The sequence below is a fragment of the Loxodonta africana genome, chromosome 3, assembly GCF_030014295.1.
Source record: "Loxodonta africana isolate mLoxAfr1 chromosome 3, mLoxAfr1.hap2, whole genome shotgun sequence".
In the NCBI taxonomy this organism is placed as follows: Eukaryota; Metazoa; Chordata; class Mammalia; order Proboscidea; family Elephantidae; genus Loxodonta; species Loxodonta africana.
Window position 1 is genome coordinate 194645017 of NC_087344.1, and position 11752 is coordinate 194656768.

Consider the following 11752-nt stretch of genomic DNA (forward strand, 5'->3'; position numbering starts at 1 on the left):
AATTTGGCTTGCGTGTGATATTAATGATATTGTTCTATAATTTCCACATTCAGTTGGATCACCTTTCTTGGGAATAGGCATAAATATGGATCTCTCCCAGTCAGTTGGCCAGGAAGCTGTCTTCCATATTTCTTGGCATAGACAAGTGAGCACCTCCAGTGCTGCCTCTCTTTGTTGAAACATCTCAATTAATATTCCGTCAATTCCTGAAGCCTTGTTTTTCACCAATGGCTTCAGAGCAGCTTGGACTTCTTCCTTCAGTACCATCGATTCCTGATCATATGCTACCTCTTGAAAAGGCTAAACATCTACTAATCCTTTTTGGTAAAATGATTCTGTGTATTCCTTCCATCTTCGTTTGATGCTTCCTGCATTGTTTAATATTTTCCCTATAGAATCCTTCACTATTGCAACTCGAGGCTTGAATTTTTTCTTCAGTTCTTTCATCCTGAGAAACACCGAGCGTGTTCTTTCCTTTTGGTTTTCCATCTCCAGCTCTTTGCACATGTCATTATAATACTTTATTTTGTCTTCTCGAGAGGCCCTTTGAAATCTTCTGTTCAGTTCTTTTACTTCATCAATTCTTCCTTTTGCTTTAGCTGCTCAACGCTCAAGAGCAAGTTTCAGAGTCTCCTCTGACATTCATCTTGGTCTTTTCTTTCTTTCCTGTCTTTTCAACAACCTCTTACATTCTTCATGAATGATGTCCTTGATGTCATTCCACAACTCGTCTGGTCTTTGGTCACTAGTGTTCAATGCATCAAATCTATTCTTCAGATGTTCTCTAAATTCAGGTCAGTTGCACTCAAGGTCATATTTTGGTTCTCGTGGACATGCTCTGCTTTTCTTCAGTTTCAGCTTGAACTTGCATACGAGGAATTCATGGTCTGTTCCACAGTCGTGTCCTGGCCTTGTTATGACTGATGATATTGAGCTTTTCCATCATCTCTTTCCGCAGACGTAGCCAACCTGATTTCTGTGTGTTCCATCTGGTGAGGTCCATGTGTATAATTGCCATTTATGCTGGTGAAAGAAGGTATTTGTAATGAAGGAGCCATTGGTCTTCCAAAATTCTATCATTCGATCTCCGGCATTGTTTCTTCCACCAAGGCCGTATTTTCCAACTACTGATCCTTCTTCTTTGTTTCCAACTTTCCCGTTCCAACGACCAGTAATTATCAATGCATCTTGATTGCATGTTCCATCGATTTCAAACTGCAGCAGCTGATAAAAATCTTCTATTTCTTCATCTTTGGCCCTAGTGGTTGGTGATTAAATTTGAATAATAGTCGTATTAACTGTTTTATTCCTTGTAGGCATATGGATAATCACTGACAGCACTGTGCTTCAGTGATTCTTGAAATGATCCTTTTAGACGATGAACACAACACCATTCCTCTTTGAGTTGTCATTCACAGCATAGTAGACTATATGATTGTCTGGTTCAAAATGGCCAATACCAGTCTATTTCAGCTCACTAATGCCTAGGATATCGATGTTTATGTGTTCCATTTCATTTTTGACAATTTCCAACTTTCCTAGATTCATACTTCATACAATCCAGGTTCTGATTATTAATGGATGTTTGTAGCTGTTTCTTCTCATTTTGAGTCGTGCCACATCAGCAAATGAAGGTCCAGAAAGCCTTACCCCATCCTCGCCATTAAGGTCAACTCTACTTTGAGGAGGCAGCCCTTCCCCAGTCATCTTTTGAGTGTCTTCCAACATTAGGAGCTCATCTTCCAGCACTATATCAGACAATGTTCCACTGCTATTCATATGGTTTTCACTGGCTAATACTTTTCAGAAGTAGACTGCAGGGTCTTTCTTCCTAGTCTGTCTTAGTCTGGAAGCTCAGCTGAAACCTGTCCTCCATGGGTGACCCTGCTGGGATCTGAATACTGGTGGCGTATCTTCCAGCATCATAGCAACATGCAAGCCCCCACAGTATGACAAACTCACAGACACGTGGGAGTCTTACCACCTAGCGGCCTTAGATTTACCATGTGTTTCTGTTGTGTTCCACTCAGTCAATTCAGACTCAGCAATCCCATAGGACAGGGTAGATCTGTGCCATACAGTTTCCCAGGCTGTAATCTTTAAGATCCCCCAAATGTCTGTCAATTTGTCATACTGTGGGGGCTTGGGTGTTGCTGTGATGCTGGAAGCTATGTCACCAGTATTCAGATCCCAGCAGGGTCACCCATAGAGGACAGGTTTCAGCTGAGCTTCCAGACTAAGACAGGCTAGGAAGAAGGGCCTGGCAGTCTACTTCTGAAAAGCATTAGCCAGTGAAAACCTTATGAATAGCAGCAGAACATTGTCTGATATAGTGCTGGAAGATGAGCCCCCAGCGTTGGAAGACACTCAAAAGATGACTGGGGAACAGCTGCCTCCTCAAAGTAGAGTTGACCTTAATGACGTGGATGGGGTAAAGCTTTGAGGACCTTCATTTGCTGATGCGGCACGACTCAAAATGAGAAGAAACAGCTACAAACATCCATTAATAATCGGAACCTGGAATGTACGAAGTATGAATCTAGGAAAGTTGGAAATTGTCAAAAATGAAATGGAACACATAAACATCGGTATCCTAGGCATTAGTGAGCTGAAATAGACTGGTATTGGCCATTTTGAATCAGACAATCATATAGTCTACTATGCTGTGAATGACAACTCGAAGAGGAATGGTGTTGTGTTTATCATCTATAAAGAACATTTCAAGATCTATCCTGAAGCACAACGCTGTCAGTGATTATCCATATGCCTACAAGGAATAAAACAGTTAATACTATTATTCAAATTTAATCACCAACCACTAGGGCCAAGGATGAAGAAATAGAAGGTTTTTATCAGCTGCTGCAGTATGAAATAGATCAAACATGCAATCAAGATGCATTGATAATTACTGGTGATTGGAACGTGAAAGGTGGAAATAAAGAAGAAGGATCAGTAGTTGGAAAATATGGCTTTGGTGATAGAAACAATGCCAGAGATGGAATGACAGAATTTTGCAAGACCAAGAACTTCTGCATTGCAAATACCTTCTTTCACCAGCATAAACGGCAATTATACACATGGACCTCACCAGATGGAACACACAGAAATCAAATTGACTACATCTGTGGAAAGAGATGATGGAAAAGCTCAATATCATCAGTCATAACAAGGCCAGGACACGACTGTGGAACAGACCATGAATTCCTCGTATGCACGTTCAAGCTGAAACTGAAGAAAATCAGAGCATGTCCACGAGAACCAAAATATGACCCTGAGTACAACCCACCTGAATTTAGAGAACATCTGAAGAATAGATTTGATGCATTGAACACTAGTGACCAAAGAGCAGACAAGTTGTGGAATGACATCAAGGACATCATCCATGAAGAAAGCAAGAGGTCACTGAAAAGACAGGAAAGAAAGAAAAGACCAAGATGGATGTCAGAGGAGACTCTGAAACTTGCTCTTGAGCGTTGAGCAGCTAAAGCAAAAGGAAGAATTGATGAAGTAAAAGAACTGAACAGAAGATTTCAAAGGGCCTCTCGAGAAGACAAAATAAAGTATTATAATGACATGTGCAAAGAGCTGGAGATGGAAAACCAAAAGGGAAGAACACGCTCGGTGTTTCTCAAGATGAAAGAACTGAAGAAAAAATTCAAGCCTCGAGTTGCAATAGTGAAGGATTCTATAGGGAAAATATTAAACAATGCAGGAAGCATCAAACGAAGATGGAAGGAATACACAGAATCATTATACCAAAAAGAATTAGTTGATGTTCAACCATTTCAAGAGGTGGCATATGATCAGGAATCGGTGGTACTGAAGGAAGAAGTCCAAGCTGCTCTGAAGGCATTGGCGAAAAACAAAGCTCCAGAAATTGATGGAATATCAATTGAGATGTTTCAACAAAGAGAGGCAGCACTGGAGGTGCTCACTTGTCTATGCCAACAAATATGGAAGACAGCTTCCTGGCCAACTGTCTGGGAGAGATCCATATTTATGCCTATTCCCAAGAAAGGTGATCCAACTAAATGTGGAAATTATAGAACAATATCATTAATATCACACACAAGCAAAATTTTGCTGAAGGTCATTCAAAAATGGCTGCAGCAGTATATTAACAGGGAACTGTCAGAAATTCAGGCCAGTTTCAGAAGAGGACATGGAACCAGGGATCTCATTGCTGATGTCAGGTGGATCCTGGCTGAAAGCAGAGAATACCAGAAGGTTGTTTACCTGTGTTTTATTGACTATGCAAAGGTATTCAACTGTGTGGATCATAACAGATTATAGATAACATTGTGAAGAATGGGAATTCCAGCACACCTCCAGCTAATGAGGCACCCTTACATAAAAAAAGGGGCAGTTGTTTGGACAGAAAAGGGGATACCGATTGGTTTAAAGTCAGGAAAAGCATGCGGCAGGGTTGTATTCTTTCACCATACCTATTCAATCTGTATGCTGAGCAAGTAATCCAAGAAGCTCGGCTATATGAAGAAGAACGGGGCATCAGGATTGGAGGAAGGCTCATTAACAACCTGCATTAGGCAGATGACACAAACTTGCTTGCTGAAAGTGAAGAGGACTTGAAACACTTACTAGTGAAGATCAAAGACCACAGCTTTCACTGTGGATTGCACCTCAACATAAAGACAACAAAAATCCTCACAAGTGGACCAATGAGCAACATCATGATAAACAGAGAAAAGATTGAAGTTGTCAAGGATTTCATTTTACTTGGATCCACAATCAACAGCCATGAAAAGAGCAGTGAAGAAATCAAAAGACGTGTTGCATTGGGTAAATCTGCTGCAAAGGACCTTTTTACAGTGTTGAAGAGCCAAGATGTCACCCTGAAGACTAAGGTGTGCCTGACCCACGCCATGGTATTTTCAATCACATCATATGCATGTGAAAGCTGGACAATGAATAAGGAAGAGAGGAGAAGAATTGACTCCTTTGAATTGTGGTATTGGTGAAGAATATTGAATATACCACGGACTGCCAAAAGAATGAACAAATCTGTCTTAGAAGAAGTACAACCAGAATGCTCCTTAGAAGTAAGGATGGCGAGACTGCATCTTACATACTTTGGACATGTTGTCAGGAGGGACCAGTCCCTGGAGAAGGACATTATGCTTGGCAGAGTACAAGGTCAGCGGAAAAGAGGAAGACCCTCAACGAGGTGGATTGAGGCAGTGGCTGCAACAATGACGTCAAGCATAACAAGGATTATGAGGATGGCTCAGGACCAGGCAGCATTTTGTTCTGTTGTGCATAGGGTCACTATGAGTCGGAACCAACTCGACGGCACCTAAAAACAGCAACAACAATCTTTAAGAGAGCAGATTGCAAGGTCTTTTCTCCCTCAGAGCCCCTGGTGGGTTCAAACTACTGACCTTTTGGTTAGCAGCTGAGGGCTTAATCATTGCACTACCAGGTCCAGCAGACCTGAAACTGCTCTCCTTAGAAAGCCCTCCTTGCAAGGCTGGTCTCAGCTGGCATTTGGCATTTTGAAACATTTAGGGATTTGTAGGGTGGTTCCTGCAATTGGCAGATCTCATCTGAAGCTAACGTACCCTTATTTCTCTGTGCCATGTATTTTTTACAATCCTTTAATTTCCATTTTCCTCCATGCTTTATTACAAGCAATGTAATGCTGAATCAAATGTGGACCCTGTCTCTGGACATTCTCTCCCTTCTCTAAGGAGCAACCTCTCACGCATTTGTGACAGGCCATTTCGTGAGCAAAATTATGGTCTTACAACTTTCTGCTTTTTAAGTGTTTCTCCATTCTCAGCAGGATCCAAAGCATTTCTTAGCTGTAGCTGCCTTCTCTGAAATTAATTAATTCATCAAATATTTATTGGACATATACTATGAACCCATACCATTATCAAAACTGGGAATACAATAGGTAATAATGTCTCTGCTCTTGTGGCATTTACAGTCCAGTGAGGGAGGCAAGCAATAAGAGATAAACACCATTTTTTTTTCAAATAGTGATTTAAAAAACAAACCCATTGCCACTGAGTTGATTCAACTCACAGCGATGCTATAGGACAGAGTAGAACTGCTCCATAGGGCTTCCAAGGAGCAGCTGGTGGATTCAAACTGCTGACCTTTTGGTTAGCAGCCAAGTTCTTAACCATGTGCCACCAGGGCTGCCAGGTAGTGATATTTGCTTAGAAAACAATACTGGGTGATGAAAATGATGGGGGGAGGTGCTTTTTGAGGAGCAGACATTGCTTTGAGATGGAATGATGAGAAGTCAATCAGAAGATCTGGAGGAAGAGCCTTTCAGGCACAACCAGTTGCTGTCAAGTTGGTTCCGACTCACGGCAACCCCACATGTTGCAGAATAGAACTGTGCATCATTGGGTTTTCAGAGGCTATGACCTTTTGGAAGCAGATAGCCAGGCCTTTCTTCTGAGGTACCTCTGAGTCAGTTTGAACCGACAACCTTTTGGCTAATAGCAGCTCATTTAACTGTTTGCCCCACCCATGGACTCCTCTTTCAGGCATGTTTGTTGTTTTGTGCGGCCCAGCTGGGAACAGCGAATGCAAAGGCCTTGCGATAGAAACAAATTTTGAAACTTGTGGTAACCTAAGTTCGAATTAGACTGTAATTTTGACTGGGGTGTGTTTTTGTTGTTGTTCTACAGTTTATTCCAAGTATCTAAAGCTAGTGCCTGACCATCATAAAGGATGGTACATTTGTTGAAGAAATGAACAGAGTGGCAAAGGGGCTGCTATCTGGGAAATGAGAGAGAAAGAAGGGTGGGGTCAGGGGATAAGAACCACTTAAAAGGGAAGATGCAGGATGTCAATGCTGGGGCTAAATATCTAGTAACTCCCAATATAAACCTAAGTCCACAATCCAGCTAGCTTAAGTTCTTAGTGAAACTAGTTATAGCCAGGTAGGCAGGACGGCAGCTAGAAGAGATTTCACCCCTCACACTGTTTTAGAACAAACAGTAGGACTTAAAAGTACTAAAATATAAATTTAAAAAAAAAAATTGAGGGACCAAATTACTGGCCTGAGGGCTGGGGACCATGGTCTCATGGGGCATCTAGCTCAATTGGCATAACATAGTTCATAAAGAAAATGTTCTACATCCTACTTTGGTGAGTAGCGTCTGAAGTCTTAAAAGCTTGTGAGCAGCCCTCTAAGATACTCTATGGTCTCACCTTGTCTGGAACAAGGGAGAATAAAGAAAATCAAAGACACAAGGGAAAGATTAGTCCAAAGGACTAATGGACCACAACTTCCACAGCCTCCACCAGACTGAGTCCAGCACAACTAGATGGTGCCTGGCTACTGCCACTGACTATTCTGACAGCGATCAGAATAGAGGGTCCTGGACAGAGCTGGAGATAAAGGTAGAACAAAATTCTAACTCAAAAAAAAACAAAAAACAAAAAACCAGACTTACTGAGACTGGAAAAACCCCAAGAGTACAGCCTCTGGACACATTTTCAGCTGACTAATGAAGTCACTCCTAAGGTTCACACTTAATCAAAAATTAGACAGGTCCATAAAAGAAAATGAGACTAAATGGGCACACCAGGTCAGGTGGAAAGACGAGAAGGCAGGAGGGGACAGGAAAACTGGTAACAGGAAACCCAAGGTTGAGAAGGGGAGAGTGTTGACATGTCAAGGGGTTGGTAACCAATGTCACAAAATCATATGTGTATGAATTGTTTAATGAGAAACTAATTTGCTCTGTAAACCTTCATCTAAAGTACAATAAAAATATATATACATATAAATAGTAATAATTTAAATCATTCAAAAAAGTTTACTTTGAAAAAGATTAATCACCAGAAATTTTAGAAAAGTTTAGACAGCAATTACCCTGAACTCTCAAATAAATTGAAGAAAACAGAGACTTGATTAAAGATGAGAGTTAAAAAAAAACATACTACATCTGAGAAAGAATTTATAAAAACTCAAAAAGCACTACAGAATTTTAAATGGCATTAGAAATAATAAGGATCATGACACAACTGGACTAAACCAAAAGCTAAGAAGTTTCCTAAACACAAACACTTTGAGGGATAGACTAGCTGGGGCTGGGACCTGGGGGCCATGGTTTTGGGGGACACCTAGGTCAACTGGCATAACAAAGTTTATTAAGAAAATGCTCTGCATTCCACCTTGGTGAGTGGCATCTGGAATCTTAAAAGCGTGCAAGTGGCCATCTAAGATGCATCAATTGGTCCCAACTCACTTGGAGCAAAGGAGAATGAAGAACACCAAAGACATAAGGAAAATATTAGCCCAAGAGACAAAAGGGCCACATAAACCAGAGACTCCGTCAGCCTGAGACCAGAAGAACTAGATGGTGCCTGGCTACAAACAATAACCACCCTGACAGGGAACACAACAGAGAGTCCCTGACAGAGCAGGAGAAAAGTGTGGTGCAGAACTCAAATTCTAGTAAAAAGACCAGATTTAATGCTCTGACTGAGACTGGAGGAACCCTCGAAGACATGGTCCCCAGAATTCTGTTAACCCAGAGCTAAAACCATTCCCGAAGCCCACTCTTCAGACAAAGGTTAGACCGAACTATAAAACATAAAATAATAACTTGTGAAGAATGTACTTCTTAGTTCAAGCACATAAAAAAAAAAAACATGAGACTAAATGGGCAGTTCCTGTCCAAAGGCAGTATGAGAAGGAATAAAGAGACAGGAGCTGGTTGGATGGACACGGGACACCCAAGGTAGAAAGGCGGAGTGTGCTGTCATATTGTAGGGATTGCAACTAGTGTCACATAACAATATGTGTATAAATTTTTGTATGAGAAATTAACTTATGCTGTAAACTTTCACCTAAAGCACAATTTAAAAAAAGAAAAAAAATTTGGCTAGAAATAATAAGGATTGTGATATGCAAAACAAATCAGTAATAAGGAAGAAAGTTTTTGAAAAAACTCAAATGTGAAAATAAAGGACTCAGATTTTTAAAAAAGTGTTCTGAGTGCCTAGACTAAATTACATCACTCTGATCAAACACAAAATCTGAGTGATAATAAATGAGAAGGAAAAACAATGGAAATCTAATATAGTGAAAATCGATCTTAAAGAAGAAAATTTAACAAATTAAACAGAAACAACACTCAAGACATTTCTTCTTTTAGATTTTTGACTCTTCAAATGGAAAGGATTAAAGATAATTCTAATTTATAATGACCACATACTGATGACGGGAACAGAGTGCTGGGAAGACTCTACTCCTTTATTTTTTTAGTTAATGCAATAAAGAACAATAAAAGAAGAGAAATGAAAGCGTTGGCAGGATTACAGCTAAACTCATGCAATCTTTCGGGAGAAAAAAAGTTTGCTCACTTATTCTTAAACAGATGCTTAAATACAATGCTTCTCAGCCTCGGCTGAGCATAGGAATCACTTGGAGAGCTTTACAAAGTGCTGATTCTTGGGTCCCACCCCCCAGAGAATTTGATTTAATTACCCATGATTGAGACCCTCTGCTTTGCACTGTACCTCATGCTGATGAAAACAGAGTGGAGAAGAGAGAGGTTAAATACAGTTCCCCCAGGCATAAGAGCCATGGATATGGGACAAAAAGACACCAGAGCCCAAGACAAGGGAAATGATAGGTGTCAATCTCCAGGAGGCACCTTCAGGGCCCACGGCAGGGCCTCAGGACCACAGCTGGGGCTTGGTGAACACTTCACCATGTACTTCATACCTCAGAGCATGCCAGTTTAGCACATTAGGACTGAAGCTATTACCACGATAGACACTGTTAATCTCTCCTGGTGACAATACTAAGTCCCACATGTTCACATCTCCAATGTCTCCCACCAAACACTGCTTTATATCAAAGCTTCCACCAGAGGAATCCTGCTCGTGCCCTAGGACAATGCTTGCCTCTGATCCCACAATGTATCCCTTCTTCAGACTCTTCCTCACCTTGGGCTTCCCATTCACCCAGAACTCAACAATTCCTGAGACCGACTCCCAAGTCACACACAAATGCAATGGTGCAAATGTATCAGGATGCTGGAAAACTACTTCAGTCCCACCCACAGATAAGCTGTATTCTCCTGGCTTGTCCTTGAAGAGAAGGATCTCATTGTCTTGTGTTCTTGTGTTATAGGAGAAGATGCTATATCCACGGGGCAGGTCACTGTAGACACAGAGGCACAGAGTGAAGGCCTCGAGTGGCTGCTTTCTCAGTGATATCAACTTTGCAAAGGAATCATCTGACTCTTTGGGGAACACAAAGGCCATTTTGCTCATGTCTGTAAGACAGGAAATAGAGACGGAAAGGCTGAAGGTTAAGCTTGTTAGGCCACAAAGATGTATTTCCTCGCTTACATGGAGAGATTGGGACATTTGTTAGAGACTCCACAGACGGTAATTGGTGAATTAGGACCATCATATCCTGGGAATCTCAGACTGACTTCTTCCGTAGACCACGACCACCCCCCACGCCCCATTGTCCCTAACTTGGTTTTGCACAGTCATAATCTTTAGACAAGATCTCAGCTACCATCTGAAACAGCACCTCACCTGTCTCTGAAAAAGCAATGGAGAGGCTAAGGAAGGTCAGGAAACACAGCAACAGCTTCTCCATGTTCCCTCCTTGCTGTCTGTGTGGCCAGAACTTTGGTTATCCTCTTGGAGAAAGCGTCAGGAGCTGAGAGTCCGTGCTTGTATGTCTGAGACCCCCTGCTCCACCTTGATCTTCTCTGTGCAGCAGTTGAGGGCATTATCTGCTGGTGGGTAAATGATTTTCCAAAATTGCCCTGAGAAGCCCTGAATCAAAGCTCTGAGAGCAAAGAAAGCAAGATAAAACACAAAATGAGAGATCGATATGGGTTATTTATTAGACACTCCACGGTGCCTACTGGCAGTGATGGGTGAATTAGGATTGTCACATCCGGGGAATCTATTCTAAGAAAATGATGCAAAATATGGGAGTGGGGGGAAGCTTTATTCACAAAGACAACCATTTAACATGACTTCGAATAGTGAAAAATAGAAAATTTGGGCAGGTTTAAGTAAATTGTGTACATCCACTAAACAGAATAGCTAACCATTTCCAATGTTGCTTGTGAATTTTATGCTATGACATGTAAGAATCCTTACAATATGACAGTGAAAGAAAAAAATAACAAACTTTTTTCAACACTATTTTTTAAAACAAACCAGTTTAGGAAAAACTCTAAGGAATTATCCCCAAATAATAAGTGTTCTTAATATGGTAAAGGAATTATAGAGGATTTCTTTTTTCTCCCCACTGACACTATTTCCTAATGAGGTTATATTGCTTCTAAAATGGAGTGCGCTTGAGTGTAATTAAGACACGAGGAAAAAGGGAGTGAAAATTAGTAGTCCTTGAAGGTCCAAAAGCTATTGCTTCATTTTAGGACTAGGACAGCCAGCCTGACCATGGCTATTTGGCTTCACTCCCAGAATGCCCCAAATGGGGAACAACATCAGTTAGACATACTGAGACATATACTTAGGTACAAAAGTAATTTGCAATTTATAAGTTCCTATATAAAAATGGAGCCCTGGTGGCTAAGTGGCTAAGAGCTCAGACTGCTAACCACCCCAGCCACTCCTTGGAAACCCTATGGGGCAGTTCTGCTCTGTCCTGTAGGTTTGCTATGAGTCGGAATTGACTCTACAGCAACATGTTTGGTTTATATAAACTATTAAGAGTCCCTGGGTGACAAAACAGCTAGGCTAATAGAATGATTGTCAGTTCAAA

The 11752-nt window shown here is 41.1% G+C and overlaps 1 protein-coding gene across 1 annotated transcript; it reads right to left on the reverse strand.

Annotated features, from left to right (window-relative positions):
* Positions 1-9295: 9295 nt before the first annotated feature.
* On the reverse strand, positions 9296-10609 carry CRP (C-reactive protein). The gene is made up of 2 exons (XM_003414992.3): positions 10546-10609; positions 9296-10274 (listed from the first exon to the last, which is right to left on the reverse strand). Exons 1-2 carry the CDS (start codon positions 10607-10609, stop codon positions 9670-9672), a joined length of 669 nt encoding a protein of 222 aa, XP_003415040.2. The 3' UTR covers positions 9296-9669.
* Positions 10610-11752: the final 1143 nt, after the last annotated feature.